Genomic DNA, 16,657 nt, shown 5'->3' with positions numbered 1-16,657 from the left:
ATGGGGAAACCCCCGGGGGGTGGTGCACCATTGACGGGAACTAGGAAGCCTAATCTAAAGAGGAATGTTTCCTTCTGTTTTCTGCCTGGGGACAACGTGTCTACATTTAGATTACATTGCTAACATATTGTAAATTCCTCTGCAAGCCATAGGGATCGCTGTGTGTATATAAAATATTGTTGTCAGATAGCCGTTTAGAGGCTAGATGGCCATCTGACCACAGTGCTGATTCTGTGAACCCAGGCAGATTATGAGAGGGAGGGCAGGAAGGGCTACATCAGTGCTTAGTTCTCTGGCTCCTTCTTACATGCCCAGGGTAATGCTGATCACCACTTTGAGGTCAGGAAGCAATTTTCCCCAAGCCAGTTTGGCTAGAGATCCTCGAGGGGTTTTGCCATCTTCTGGGCATGGAGCAAAAGTCACTCTGTGTGTGCGTGTGTGTGTATGTGTGTGTGTGAGGTGTTTGTGAATTTTCTGCATTGTGTAGGGGGTTGGACTAGATGACCCTAGAGATACCTTCCAACCCTATGATTCTATGAGCAGAACCACAAGTGACAAAAGGCACAGATTGGACACTTGTCAGCTTCCCTCAAGTTTTGATGGGAAATGTAGGTGTCCTGGTCTCGCAGCTTCGCTCTCTGACTGCTGTCCAATGGACTTTTCAACTGTCACTTGTCCAACATTCCGTCAAGCTGCCTACATTTCCCATCAAAACTTGAGGGAAGCTGACAAGTGTCCAATCTGTGCCTTTTGTCACTTGTGGTTCTGCTCTATGATTCTATGATTCTATATACATAGTATACATACCTTACTGTGCTGTTTTACTTCTTCTTTGTGTTTCTGGCACTCACGGGGACAGGGTGCCCTGCACAAAGACCCTATAGCTATAGTAAATAAACTTCTACTTTATTAAATGTACATATGTGCACTCTTTAGCTCTTGGACAGGTGCAGTTCTCTTCTCTGCCCATTCTTCCGTACAGTTTTCCATTTCCTTTCAAATGCCTATTTCCCTCACCCCACTTCATCCTCACTTTCTTCTCCTGGGAACAGTCTCATTTACTCAGCGACTCTTTTATGTGGTGTGAAGTACCATCAAACCACAGCTAACTTTGCTCAAGTCCTTGTATCTATTGTGTTCTTGTTCCTCTTCGTCTTCCCCTTCCAGTCCAGAACATTATAGATTTTTCTTTATTTCCTTTATTTCTTATTCAAAAATCTACATTTTTACAATATTCTTCACAGCAAAAATTATAACTTCTCTTGCTAGATTATTTTGGATTGCATATCTGGTTAAAATCCTATAAACCGTGTAAATTTTATTTCTACTCTTTGGGCATCTGTCTATAAGAAGCTGGCTAATGCCTTGATCATTCTTTGTCTGTTATCTTCATCTTTTCTTTCTTTGATCCCATGAAGTAAATTCCTTCTCTCTTGACTTTGGTAAAACCAGATTGTTTTGGTGCATCTCAAACTCTTTGTTCAATGTCTCTACTGACCAATTGAATTTTAAGTCAAATTTAATAAAGAAAGATTGTGAAGTGCTATTTCTCATAAATCCAATAGGCAGTGTTGTTAGACTGAAGTTTTATAATCAGGATAGTGAAATAATAAAAAAAATTACCAAACAAATTGTTATTTTTTCCCAGCTGTTGTTCATGTCTATCTCCTTCACTCAAGCTTAATCTCTGTCACAGTGATTTTCCTCTTCTTCAGGCCTAACTTTTCCACTTGCCAAGCATTCATTAGCATGCAAAACATAACAAAGTATCGTCCAATGCCTGTTTGAATCTTTCTTTTTTCCAATATAGATATAAGCCAAATGCCTGTGTGTTATTTATCTCCTTTCTTATTTTTCAACAAACAAAACACATCAAAATTAGATGAGAAACTGTTTCTCACTGCAAGCTGCATAGTCACTTCTGTGTCACAGGTTCCAGACTGTAGTTGGAAATTCAGTGAGAAAAGTTAGTAGATTTAAGATTGGGAAGTGATCATCCTATACTCCAACACAGCTTGCAGCAATGTTTCCCATCCTCTATCTTGCCAACATTCAGATACTCCCCTGCCATAGCCCAGATAGTAAATCCTTCCATCAAACTGACCAAATGAGGCCCAAACTTCCGATCACTTCTTTACTGAGAGTGATAAATGGCTGGAAATTGACCCTCCAGCCAAAAAAAAACAGCTGCATTTTCTCTCCCACAGACATGGGAGCTTCAGGAACCCATTGCCTCCCAAAGGGACAGGGGGCCCAGCTGTTCAATTCCTGACTAGAAGTAGAATATCTCTGCTAGATGCCCTTCTGGCTAGAGTGGAGCCCATCAAAAGCAGAGGCTACCATCAGATGACAAGGGTGGTTTCCACAGGGACCCATCCCAGTATGGCAGGTGCTGCCCACTTTTACAATCTGCTTTATAGAATATTAGTATAAGTTTCTACATGACTGATGCAACGGAGACGTGGCAATATGTCATAATCTCTGTCTTGTAAATAATTCCTCCTGCCAATTACGGTTTCTTCCATTGTTCTGGCCAATAAGATAAACTATAGAAGTGTGAACTTGACAGACATCAGTTCAAACTATGCTGCAGATTGTCATCTTCAGCTCAACCTCACTGAAATGCTTACTCAGTCTTAACTGAGTCTTAAGTCTTTACTGCTATGGATTTATCCTCTTCTTACCACCAGATTCCTTTAGTGGAAGGATCCAGAAAGGGCACCATTTTTGTACGACTTCAGAAAGCTCATTCCATTTTTTAAAAATGCCTTTTGAGTTGTCTCCTGCATCCTGCCAACCAAGACTACATGAAATATTTGGAGATATAAGAGGTATTAAATACTTCCAATATGACATTTGGGGTGTGTTTGTGTGTTATATGCCATCAAGTCACTTCTGACTTATAGAGACTATGAATGAAAGACCTCCAAATGGCATTTTCTCCAGTAGCCATCGTAAATTTGCAATGCGATCTCTAGAGTCCCTTAGTTTTCTGAATCCATCTTGAAAATCTGGCATTTCTCATTCCATATGTGGTAAGAGTCTTTGATGTAGAATTTTCAGCATCTTTTGCTTGCGTGCAACATTAACGCCATGGTCTGATTATTGCTGCAGTCTTTAGCATCCCATTTTTTCAGAACTGGAATGCAGACTGTTTCCACTCTGTGGGCGATTGTTTAGTTTTCCAACCCTCTACCCAATTAAAACATTTCCTTTTGCACACTTTCATTTTACCAGATTCCTATCCCATTTGTAAAAATGTTCTCCTGAACAATTATCTAAGTAGTAATATTAATCAGCTAAAAATATTTTGAAAAGCATTTTCTTCCTAGGATTACATGGGTGGCTCAACATTCTTTGCAATAGCAGGAGTTTTGGGGGTGGTGCATGGGGAGAAGAAGAGTCACATGATATGGTAACATCACTTCTGGGTGGAGTATGAGAAGTGATGTCACAACATCAAGCAGCACTGTAATTTCCCCAATCCTTTATGGTAAAGACCATAGAGATTGGAGGAATTCCTACAGAATTGCTCAATGTGGTGATGTCATCCCTTCACCATCCCCCCCCCCCCACGTCTCTATTAAAAAACGGTAGGGGATGAGGAGCACAGGCAGACATTTACCTGCCATTAGTGAGCAAACAGCAAGTATTTTGGAAATCCTGACTGTGAGAAAGGTCATAATGACCTCCTCAGCTGCACATCCCCCCCCCCTGACATTTTGTGTTCATTGACATTGTGAATAAAGACATTTGAGGAAGTCTGTGCATATTGAAATGAGGTGATAAAGATTGTCCACTTGTGGGCAACTGTGACCCCTTTAACTAAAAGGAATCCTCATGGTTGTATGCTCAACTCAGCCACAGAGCATAAAAGGTTTATTATTGTGTCGCATTTCAGAGAAACCACTACCAGATTTGTTCAATTACTTTCTGAAGTTTGAGTCAAAGTCTATTTCTTTCATAATGCTATTATATCTCTTACGTTGCTCCTATTTTCCATTTTTTGGATTGTCTAGCTTCCCCTTGCCCTGTTACATCACAGTTTCTGTTTCTCTTGTTACTTGCCATGTTACGACAGTCCAGTCTGGTACAGTGTGTTCCCTGATATGTTTTAAAATTTCTGGGAATGTTTTCTAACGCATACAGAAATGTTGGCAGTTACCCCTCCAAGTTGAAGGGAGTGGTATGGCCATTGGCTGTGAACGTGAAGGGCAACAGAAAACCAAATGATTAGAGCAACTCATTTAGAAGACTGGTCCTGAAAAAGAGAATCAGTTCAGACTGATCTTGTTGTCTAGGCAGCACTGATAAAGTTCTTAGATAAGAGGCACAGTACAGTCAAGCCTGTGAGTTATTGCTCAGTGATATAAAACTTTGTGGCCACCTTTTCTGGGCCCTCTGAACGATTTCCCAATATATAACTGGAAGGAGGCACCTTGGTCTCTGCAAAAGTCCAAGCTTCAAGACTGTCCTTCAGCGTGCTCCCTGACTCAAAATGGAGGTGGCAAGGTACATATTGGGATATGAAATTTGAAAAGTAGCCTCCTTCTTGGGCACTCCTTATTTGTAGGCAATTTATTTCCCTGAAAATATCTAAAATGGTGCTTGGGTTGTTTCTACCTGTGAACCAGCAAAGGATTCCAATTTAACATCCATCTCAGAACCGTGAGGTCACCTGATTTTGGACTTCGTGTTGGCTGTGTTCTGCCTATACAAGGGTTTCATAAGGCAGGTACCACCACCAAAATGATGGTGTTAACAGACATGGAATAATTCCGCACATGTCGGATAATGCACTTCCAATCCTTTTTAGAGATCATTTGGAACTGAATTTTTCATGTGTGAAACAAAAAATCCACTTCTGAATGATTGCTAAAGTGCATTGAAAGTACGTTATCCAACGTGTGTGGAATCAGCTACGGATTCACTATCTTGGAATATTTCTGGCCTCTGGTGCCAAGGAGAAGGAACTGGGGGTGGGGTAGGATCACTCTGTCAACCAGCAATGGATTGACTTGTTAACCATACAATCCATCATTAACCACATGCACAAAGATATATGCATTTATACAAATATATAATTTGTGGATCATATTTACAAGTTCAAGAATATAAAAGTTACCAGTTTCCACTAATTCTATCAGAATTAACAAAAATTCCCTCAATTAAAATGTATCAAAATCACTTTCACAGTGGGTTGCGAAATGGTCCTTCAGAGCCAACGATCCAGTGGAGCTGGAATTTAACAATCACAATGTTTTTCTTCCAGCAGTTTCCAACCAGGAAATATGGTTTCATCCATAAAAAAACACACATTCGTGTTAAGTCCTACATTAACCTCTTTTCATATGGTGCTGGTCCAGCATCTCCAAAGTCATCTCGAAAGGCTTGCAGGAACCGGAATCAACAGATACTTAAAGACAGGTGCAGTAGGAAAGAAAGAAATAGCAATGGAAGAGAGGTGGAGCAGAAAAGAAGGAAAGGGCAATTTGATGTCTTCCGAATGCTTCCGAATGGAGCAATACAGTGCAGAATTAACTACGCCCCGAGTAATGAAATCTACTAAACTGTTTTCTTCCTAATACATCCTCTGAATAGGAGTGTCTGTATCACTTTTAGATCACAAGCTCTTCCAAGCAAGCCAATTAGTGTTACGCTCGCTAGAAGACAAATAAGATAAGGAAAACAGGAGTGGCTGTTTTTATCCCCTCATCCCTGGAATAATAACCAGATCTTTCGGGATGCGCAGTAATGACCTAAATGCAGGTAATGGTGCAGATCTTTGTGAGTACAATGGCTTGGAAACTTGGGTGGTAAAACCTGACTTCAGATCTTTGTTCTTACCACAGAATGATAAAGCCAAAGACTCCTGGGAGTTTATATATTGTTCACTTTTCTTACCACCTCATCCAGGCCAAAGCAGAGAGCCAACCTCCAGTTTAAATTAAAATGGCAGAAAGAATTTTTTGCAGCTTAATTAACTTGCCTGTCTAGTAATGATGTTGGGCCCAGTTTAAACCATAGATTATTCACTGACTTGGTCAATTCCATCACAAATGGGAAGCACAATTCCCTCTAAGACCTCAGTCTTTCTGATGAACATCACCTCGGTCTGCAGTGATGGAGGAGAGTTTTCTGGATACCCCGGACAGCCAAAAAGACACATAAGTGGGATCTAGATCAAATCAAGCTTGGGTTCTCCCTAGAAGCTAAATTGACAAAACTGAAGCTATCGTACTTTGGTCACATCATGTGTAGACAAGACTCTCTGGAAAAAGTCAATAATTCTGGGAAAAGTGGAAAACAGTAGGAAAAAGGGAAGATGTAAAAAAAGATGGCTTGACTCAATAAAAGTAACTACACCCTCCAGTTTGCAAGATCTGAGTAAGCTTGTTAATGATAGGACGTGTTTCATCCATAGGGACACCCTAAGTCTGCATCAACTTGGCAGCGAATAACACACACACAGAGGGCTGTAGCTTGAATTGTCTGGTTCTTTAAAAAAATAACATTCCCTCCGCCAGTCTATCATTTACTCTATATTATCCACTTTATATTGTTTACCATATATTATATTGTTCTTCATTTCTTCTTCTTTAGTGGTATAATTCTATTCGATGGCATTCTTTACTGCCCAATAGTGCAATTCAATCTTGTTGCATTGCTTAGTTTGTGTAATATAATGCTCTTTATTGCATTGCTTTTACAAATTCTGTAGTTTGCCCTTGACCGTCAACAAACAAGGGAGGTGATAAAATGAATTGACTAAATAAATAAAATAGAATTACATACCTTAATAAGACGCTCTAGAGAAATCGCCGGTGCTAATACCCAAATGCTTCCAATGAGTGGAAGCCGAGGAGGCCCTGGAGGCAAATTTTGTTCCATGGCTGTTTTCCCACTTCTGCAAGACAAGAACCGTTTCAGAAGGTAAAGAATCAGGAGACATGCCAGCAGAGAAAGAAGGAATGCCTGTTCACCCAGCATTGTCCTTGTTTTGTTTTCTCCCTCTTTGTATCTTTCTAGTACAGCTAGGTAGGATGAACGTTCTTTCTCTAGTGGTTTTTTTTTTCCTCACAGATTATTGTCTCACTTTTCTGCTGTCATCCTTTTATAAGATCCATAGATTAAGTGAAATATATAGGGAGTCTCTTAGCACCATAGCCAAGTAGTTTTGGAATGTGGTTATCTGGGCATGGATTATAGCAGCACTGGTACTATCAAAATAATTATGGGGAAGACAATTTAATAGCAAACATCAATATACTCTAATCCAAAGCTACCAAGAGCAAATTTTGTTCCATGGGTGTTTCCCCACCCCTGCATGCATGTGAACATGTGTGTTCAGACTGACTAGAAATTAGCTTGCTTGTTTATGCAGGTAGTAGGAACAAGCATCTTACTTAATGAGGTGGCTGTGAGTAACTGTGAGGTGCATGATTCAGTAGGAAAAGAAGAACAGAAGCAGATTAAAAGGTTTAAAGAGATATGTTAATTATTGAAGGATTGAGTACAGTACTGTGGGAGGGCAAAACTTCTCCTGATTAAATGCTAGTAGATAGCAAAACAAAGCACAAGCAAATGGCATATTTCCTAACAACTCCTAGAAACCATCAACCAGAAATGTTCCAATCTGACAGTCTGACTCCCAGCTCCATGTCTCCTGGCACTGTGACCCTTGATGAGGCTCTTAACACTGCATTTCTCAACACAGGTCCTGGCACCGCATCCCCTGGTGAGACTGTAGAGGTCGGGTGTCCTCACCACAGACAGCATGGATGAAAGAGAACACAGCTGGGTTGAAAGGGGTGTTAGGACACCATTGGGCGAGTGGAGTCTTATTTAAAGGAGAAGGATGGGCTGAGGAGGAAGATGGCAGTGGTGGCCATCCCAGTTGGAATCCGAGGACTCAGGGCCGGCAGGAGGAGACAGGCTTCCAGCTGGCCACAGACCATTGGGAAAGACCACAAGTGGGGTGGGCTGGGTTTGGACCACCTACAAGCAGCCTCCCAGTACCAAAGGAATGGAGAGAAGCTAGCAGAGGCTGGCAGAAGGCCCCTCCCAGCAGCTGGCTGGGAGTCACGGAGAAGGTGGCATGAGGGAAGAGGTGGCATGAGGGAACACCTCAGAGGGTGAGGGTGAGGATGAGTGCCCACCACGACACACAGGCAGCATTACTCAGAGCACACGGACTCTGAGGCCTTGGAGGAAATGTCACATCCAGTTTGGAGGAGTTTCATCTAAGATAAAGGTGCAAATATGGGGGAAATGAGGAATGAGACAGGAGAGAAGTGAGTGTCTAGTCTTTCCACTCGTGAGGCCCTAACTAGCAGAGAGGAGCAAAATGCCACCTCTCTGCATAATGATGTATGAATGAGAAAATAAGAGTAGGTAGATTAAAGATGGAGAGTAAAGATATACCTTTCCTATTCTGTGTAAAAATCATGAAGGAGAAGGAAGGAGCCAATGCATTAGAAGCCTGCTGCAGTCTGTGGGAAACCCAGAAGAGATGAAGTGATTTCAGCAAGAGCAGACCAACTGTGGGGTTGGGGTAGCAGGAATGATCCAGAAACCAACTACAAAAGTTCAGAGGCTGAGAGGTGACTTTTATGCACCTTTAGTTGCATTGAGAGTAAGATAGTATTTGTGTTGCCACAGAATTCGATCCAGGCTAGAAGTTTTGAATATGACTGAAAGACTTGAATTATATGGGTGTGAATGGTAGAAAGAACTCCAGATATAGACATGGTTAACATATATGGAGAAAGTATGGAAAAGTCAGCAGGGAGGTTATCAGTTTACCTGATAGGTGGCCAGCTCAGGCCTGTTGGACAAAGGGTGAGGTCTGGATTGATAGATTTACCTGAGTGGCAAGCCTGATTAACAAAGACAAGGAGATGGTTGATGGCCCTGGCCTATCAGGGAACTCTGCACTGTAAGGCAGAGTCCTTGATGGTCCTAGAAGGTCAACTATTTTCCATCATACTCTGGGCTGAATTTTGATCATTCTTAGGAAGCCAAAGAATAGAATTACCATCAAGGGAGTGCCCAGGCTCCACCCATGTCCAGATGAGTGTATCAAGGACAATTGGAGAAGGAGGCTCATCCTCTGCATTCCATCTCATTAGTGCTTACAGAGAAAGTGTCGGATGGTTGCTCTGATTATGGCTGCAGAGAGTCATATCACATGCCTTAGCAACACCCATCATGTTTAGTATCTTAGTATTTAGTTGTTTAGATTTTATTCTTTTCTTTCCTGTCTTGAACAATTTCCATATTTTTAATCTTTTGCAGAGCCTTTAAGAAATTTATTAATTTTACTCCTGTGTGGTATTACTGGGGTTGGGAACTTCAAACTGAATCCGGTGTTGGCCAATTGGGCCTCAGCTACCAAATAACTCTTTTTTTTAGTCTGCAGGTGGTCTACCTCTCAGGGCTGGCTTCTTTATTAACGTCCGATACAGCTGAAAACTTTACTTCCTTCATCTCAAAGGTGAGGGTTAGCTAGAGGGAATGAGAGGGAGACATTAGAAAAGGGGTCTCTGGTTGACTTAATTCTGGAGAAGAATTTTTTCCAATATAGACAAATTTATTACTATCAGATCAAGGGGTTGGCGATGGGGTGCTCAGTGGCACCAAGCATTGCCAACCTCTTCATGAATAGATTGGAATGACCCAGCACATTGAATTAGCATGTCAATCCCTATTATGAGCAGGTAGTATTGTACAAGCATTTTATACATGACATTTTTGCAATAATCACTGATCCTGAAATTGCTTTCAATTTTGGGAATTGGTTGAATACATTGAACCCTAATATAAAATATACATGGGATATAGATGTAAATAAGATTAATTATCTGTACCTGACAGTCTATAAACGATCAGCTGACTCCCTGGTGGTGAGACTTTATAAGAAAAGTACTGATAGGAACTCTTATCTACTGTATACCATACATCACCTGTTTCATCTTAGAAATAATGTCCCATTTGGACAGTTTTTGTGTATCAAGAGAAATTCAACCTCAGGACAGGACTACATAAGAGACAATCACGTTATGGCAGAGAGCTTTAGGCAGAAAGGATATCCCAAATGCATAGTGGATAGGGCACACTCTAGGGCTGCCAAGATAGGAAGAACAGAACTATTGCAAGCCAAAACCAGACAGCAAAAACAGAGAATCAATTGGGCACTTGAATACACAGCATTGTCTTCTACAATTACCCAGGTTATTAAGTGACACTGGCACCTGGTGGAACGTCTTCCAGGTTGTGACATGATTCCATTTGTGGGTTACAGATGCGCCAGCCATCTCCATGACATACTGTAATGGGGCTCAGTGAAGGAGAGGACTCCTCGGGAGAAGAGGAGCCTTGTGTAACCAGCCAAGCCAGCTCGATACAGCACAAGCTCGCAATCAGGAGGAACAGCTGCTGGCTAGGGGTGTGCAAAGGCACAGTGGTTTGGCTTTCCTGATGCGGGTATACTCGAATCGAGAAGCCGATTCGGGAACAGCTGTACCCAAATCGGCTTGCCGATTCGGGTACAGCTGTTCCCGAATCGGCTTCTCGATAGCAATTATATAGCAATTCGGGTATCGATTCGGCTTGATTTGGTGGTTCGGGAAAGCTTTTCAATGGGAAAAAGCCTCCCCAGGATTCTCTGAAGCCTGGGGGAGGCATTTTCCCACCAAATCAAGCCAAAATTGGCGGAGGCCTTCCTCTAACTCCCCTCTAACAACCCCCCAAGTTTCAGACCGATTGGACTTTGGGGGGGCATGTTATGGCCCCCCAAACCAGGTCCCCCTATCCTCGCCTAAAAAGGGCATAGCTTTATGTTGCTGCTGCTTATCTCCTATTTTGTGCTTGCTGCTGCTGATCTCCATTATTTCCTATGGGGAAAAAATAAAGAGGCAGGCTTCCTTTGCCAGGGGTGGCATTTTGCATGCAAAATGCCCCCCAACCCTCTGGGGCCCTTCTCCCACCTCTACTCCCACTCCCCACCAAGGCTCAGCCTGCTGCCACTTGGGGGTGGGGCATTTCATGGCCTCCCCAAGTAGGTGCTCTCAGCCCCCAAAGTCCACCCCCTACAGCCCCACACATACCCAATACCCCCCCAGCTGCCACACAGACCCAAATCCCCACATTAGCCCCTCACAGACCCAAATCCACCCCCAGAAGCTCCACACCCATAACCCCAGGAACAGGCTGGCCAGCCCTCTCCCTTTGTTCCCTATGCTGGGAACTTCTAAACTCTCTTTCCCAGGGCAATTCTGCACAGCCCAGGGGTGCCACAATGGTGGGCACACTTCTGAGTGCCAGCTGGTCCCTGTGAAAGAGCACCTGAACCACAGACACCCTCCCTCAAATTCCCCCACCACCTACAGAGATGGCTGGCCAGCCAGCCCCATTGTTCCCTATGATGGGAACCAACTGCACAACAAAGAATAAAACAGGAACAACACAAAATAAAGTTTTTAAAAAATTATTTTCTCCCTTTCAAAGTACAAGTAGGCAAAGCATTATGACACATTACACCAGCAGTCCCCCACACAGAAAAATAACATGACTCACTTAAGATCAGAGAATCACAAAAAGACAATTCCTGTCAAAAACTCTTTATTTCTTGAACAGCTTTAGGTTACACAGCAGGGGGGCACACCAAAGTGCATGGCAGCAGTATCTTACACAAAAATAACACAACTCACTTCACATTAAAGAATCATCACAAAAATTGCTGTCAAAAGCACTTTATTTCTTTAACTGCTTCTGGTTACACAGTAGGAAGGCACAACAGGGCGTAAAAGCAGTCTACTACACAGAAATAACACAACTCACTTCACATCAGAGAATCACTCAAACACAATTGCTGTCAAAAAAGGTGAAGTGGGCTGTATTATTTTGTGTAGTACGCTGCTTTCATGCCCTGTTGTGCCCTCCTACTGTGTAACCTAAAACAGTTAAAGAAATAAAGTGTTTTTGAAAGCAATTGTGTTTTCGGGTGATTCTTTAATGTGAAGTGAGTTGTGTTATTTTTGTGTAAGATACTTCTGGCATACCCTTTGGTGTGCCCCCCTGCTGTGTAACCTAAAGCTGTTCAAGAAATAAGGTGTTTTTGACAGGAATTGTGTTTTTGTGATTCTCTGATGTTAAGTGAGTCGTGTTATTTTTCTGTGTGGTGGACTGCTGGTGTAATGTGTCATAATGCTTTGCCTACTTGTACTTTGAAAGGGAGAAAATAATTTTTTTAAAAAAAAATGTGTTGTTCGTGTTTTATTCTTTGATGTGCAGTGGGTTCCCATCATAGGAAACAGCACGGCAGGCTGGCCAGGCTTCTCTGTAGGTGGTGGGGGTGTCAGGGGGTGGTTGTCTGTGTGTCAGGTCAGGTGCTCTTTCCCAGAGACAAGTTGGCACTCAGAAGTTTGCCCACCATTGTGGCACCCCTGGGCTGTGCAGAATTGCCCTGGGAAAGAGAGTTTAGAAGTTCCCAGCATAGGGAACAAAGGAGGAGGGCTGGCCTTTGCCAACCTGTTCCTGGGGTTATGGGTGTGGGGTTATGGGGGTGGATTTGGGTCTGTGAGGGGCTAATGTGGGGAATCGGGATTTGAGTCTGTGTGTGGCTGCTGGGGGGGAATTGGGTTTGTGTGGGGCTGTGGGGGGTGGACTTTGGGGGCTGAGAGCACCTACTTGGGGAGGCCATGAAATGCCCCCCCCAAGTGGCAGCAGGCTGAGCCTTGGTGGGGAGTGGGAGTAGAGGTGGAAGAAGGGCCTCAGAGGGTTAATGCCACCCCTGGCAAGACAAGCCTCCCCCAGGTGGAATTTGTGGAGAAAAGAACACCTACTTGGGGAGGCCATGAAATGGCCCCCCAAGTGAGAGCAGGCTGAGCCTTGGTGGGGGGTGGGAGGAAAGGTGGGAGAAGGGCCCCTGAGGGTTGGGGGGCATTTTGCATGCAAAAGCCACCCCTGGCAAGACAAGCCTGCCTCTTCATTTTTTCCCCATAGGAAATAATGAAGAAGATTAGCAGCAGCAAGCTAAAAATACGTTCATGTTTCCCTTTTTTAGGTGAGGATAGGGGAACCTGGTTTGGGGGGCCATAACTTGGCCCCCCAAAGTCTAATCGGTCTGAAACTTGGGAGGTTGTTAGAGAGGAGTTAGCGGAAGGTCCCCACCAATTTCAGCTTGATTCGGTGGGAAAATGCCTCCCCCAGGCATCCGGGAAAATGGAGGCATTTTCCCTTTGAAAAGAAACCCGAAACAACCCGAAACAACCCGAAACGATACCCGAACCGCTAAACCGCTTGAAAACTGGGCTAAAACAAACAAAATGAATTTAAACAGAGATAAATGCAAAGTTCTGCATTTAGGTAGGAAAAATCAAATTCAAAATTATAAGATGGGGGAGACTTGTCTTGGCAGTAGTATGTGCAAAAATACTCGGGGTCTTAGTAGACCATAAATTGAACATAAGCCAGCAGTCTGATATGGTAGCTAAAAAGGGAAAAAAAAGTAAATTGGGGCTGTATCAAAAGAAGCATAGTGTCCAAATCACGAGAACTGATGGTATTGCTCTACTTGATATTCACATTGAGTATCGTGTGCTGTTTTGGGTACCACATTTTCAGAAGGATATAGACAAGCTGGAAGACGTCCAGAGGAGGGCAACAGAGATGGTGAATGGTGTGCAGATCAAGCCCTATGAGGAATGGTTGCTCGGTATGTTTAGCTTGGAGTGGAGATGACTAAGAGGTGATGTAATGACCATCTTCAACTACTTGAAGGGCTGTCTATATGAGAGATGTTTTTAGCTGCCCCAGAAGGTCGGACCCGAACCGGGTTCTGGTCCAGGATGAAATTAAATCACAAGAGTTTTCCACTAAACATTAGGAAGAACTTCCTGACAGTTAGAGCAGTCTACGAAGAGAACTGTGATTCTCGAAAGCTTATGCTGCAATAAAGTTGGTTAGTCTTAAAGGTGCTACTGGACTCTTTATGATTAGAGCAGTCTGTCAGTGGAACAGGATTCTTCAAGAGGTGGTGGGCTCTCCTTCTTTGGAAGATTTTAAGCAGAAGCTAGATGGCCATCTGACAGCAATGCTGATTCTGTGAATCTAGGAAGAACATGAGAGAGAGGGCAGGAAGGGTTACAACAGTGTTTATTTCTTGTGGCCCCTTCTTACATGCCCAGGGTAAGGCTGATATCCACCTTGGGGTCAGATAGCAAATTTCCCTAGGTCAGTTTGGCTAGGGATCCTGAAGGAGTTTTGGCATCTTCTGGGCATGGAGTAAGGGTCACTGTGGGGGGTGGGGAGGTATTTGTGAATTTCCTGCATTGTGCAGGGAGTTTGGAATAGATGAACCTAGAAGACCCATCCAACCCTGTGATTCTATGATTCTAGTAATATTCATACAACATGTGTCTTCATGTTGGGGACCTAAAGTAGTTTACAATAATTTCCCCTTCTACATTTTATCCTTACAACAACCCTGTGAGATTGGTTAAGATGAGATTATTTGACTGACCCAAGGACATCCAGCACGCTTCCTTTGCAGATCTGGGATCTCCAGATTCCTGTCCAGTGCTCTAACCACTATATGAGACTATCTTTTGACCATACTATAAACCTATTCCTAAAGTATATTTAGTGACAGAAAAGAAACAACAGCACCTCTGGGCAGATGATGTGCCAAACAAGCACCGACAGGGGTGCAAATCTGACAACAGAGAGTCTCTCTACATGAAACGCCTCAGTGAATGTTTGTCAAGTGTAGGGAGACACAATGTTAGCTGGGCAGTGTAGTTTAAAAAGACAGAGCTTGCAAATATTGATCCTCAGAGGGTTTGTTAATTCTATCTTTGCCTCCCTGAAGGCTCTGTCAATTTCACCTCTCTTGTCTAAAACTGTTGGATTTCAACCAGAAGGCAGAGAGGAGTGGAAATGGGCTGGAGCTGCCTTCCAGAGCCAGGCTTAGACCTGAGGATGTTATAATGTGCTGAATTTTCCCTTCTGACATTTCACAGCCCCTTCACACAGCTCCCATGTATAGCAAAGCTTTTGCCCTGCCACTGGCTCTGTCTTTTAGAACTATCCTTCTTGGCTAACATCACATCTTTGAACACATGTTCTTCATATGTCAGATGTCTCGTGTAGGGAGACTCTAAGTGTGTGATTAGGAGGAAATAACATCAGATATTTTTCAATGCAAAGGTGAGGAAAGCTGGGTTCATATCAGGCAAACCCCCCTGTTGCTCTCAGATAAATTAGAATATGTCCATACTATAATTGGGAAGGAGAGAAAGATTCTCTTAGTGCTTGCCAATCAAGTCAGCTACCTTGCAAAGCAAGTTAATCTCTTCCTACCCCACCCCCTTCATAGCAGTTTTTCTCCTTAAAAAGAAGATGCCAAATGAACTTTTAAATACATAAATGTTTTAGTTGGAGCTCTGTCTCCATAGTAGTCCCAAGATTAATCTTTGGCGTCTCCAGTTAAAAAGACCAGATACCAGGTGGTGTGAAAGATCTCAACTCTGGATTCCACTGAACAACAGAGTGAACCTTGCTAGGCCAGCACTGTGGCTCAGAATAAGGATGCTTTGTGTGTTCATGAGAATTGGATGTGCCTTGGAGAGCAGTCATGTAGGTTTAGTATTATTCTGCAGCGATCTGCAGGTCATCTTGCATCATAGACAGGATGATGTTTCCAAGAGGCCAAGGAGATTGCAGACAGACCTTCTTTGCTCCGGTTGCTTATGGGTACATCTATTAGCAGCTTTGATATTGGTGTAACTGATAATTTAGGCACCTATAGTGCCTGAGTCAGACTTCAAGACTCTGGGAAAGGCTGAAGCAGTGAGCCTTTGAGAGAGGTTCATATACCACTTAACAGCCATATGTGTTTATGTGGAATTTATATGGAATATGGTTACGTGGAATTATGATTTTACAAGAGGGGACTGATGGTGGGGGGGAATTGGAGCGAGTCAGGCCAGAACCTTCGGCAGCCCTCTGTGTCCCTCTCCACTGCTGACCCCACCCATTCCTGTGTCCCTGCCTGCCTAGAGCTTGGGAGGAGATGAACAGGAGGATTGCACAGAGATACCGTCAGATACCTGAAGAAGTTATCTGTGACTCACGAAAGCTCATACTTTACCACAAATGTTGTTAGTCTTATAGGTGCTTCTGGACTTTTGCTCTTTTCTACTGCTACAGACAGACTCACATTGCTACCCATCTAGGTAGAGGAAGGGTTTGGAGATGGAGGAGGTACCAGTCCAAGAAGCAGCTACCCAGTACACCTGGCACTGGGGGTAGGGGGGTAGGTGACCCAGCAGGCTGACTGATCTGTTCTCCAGGTGAGCATGTCAAGTCTGCTGGGCAGATTGGCTAGCGAAGAATGTAGCAGCAATGACCACTTTTGTTCCCCCTCCCCACTGCCTGCTTTGCTACTTCCCACCTGGTGGGGGCAGTAATATGAGTTCTGCCTCTTACTTCTGCCTCATTTTAGCTTGTCCTCCAGCATTGCCATCAGTGAAGAGGTGATGGGAGTGTCTGAGACAACTCAGGTCCAGCGGATTTATTATCATTCCATTGGGCCTGCAAGACGGAGATGTTCCACCAGACTGGTTGAGGCAGGCGGGACTTCTCTTTGGCCTCC

At 43.5% G+C, this 16,657-nt stretch overlaps 1 protein-coding gene across 1 annotated transcript in view; it reads right to left on the bottom strand.

The window, feature by feature from the left end:
• The window catches only part of LOC129332566 (cytochrome P450 2J2-like), a 29,329-nt gene extending 22,339 nt beyond the window's left edge, over positions 1-6,990 (bottom strand). Inside the window, exons 1-2 of the mRNA XM_054983774.1 lie at positions 6,835-6,990; positions 1,781-1,825 (exon numbers count right to left, since the gene is read on the bottom strand). Of these exons, the coding sequence (XP_054839749.1) occupies positions 1,781-1,825; positions 6,835-6,990 (201 nt within the window). The remainder of the gene's footprint in view (positions 1-1,780; positions 1,826-6,834) is intronic.
• Between the last annotated feature and the right edge of the window lie 9,667 nt (positions 6,991-16,657).

The sequence above is a fragment of the Eublepharis macularius genome, chromosome 6 (genome assembly GCF_028583425.1).
Source record: "Eublepharis macularius isolate TG4126 chromosome 6, MPM_Emac_v1.0, whole genome shotgun sequence".
Lineage (NCBI taxonomy): Eukaryota > Metazoa > Chordata > Lepidosauria > Squamata > Eublepharidae > Eublepharis > Eublepharis macularius.
The sequence above is the reverse complement of the archived record's forward strand: the minus strand, read 5'-3'. Positions and strand labels throughout refer to the sequence as shown.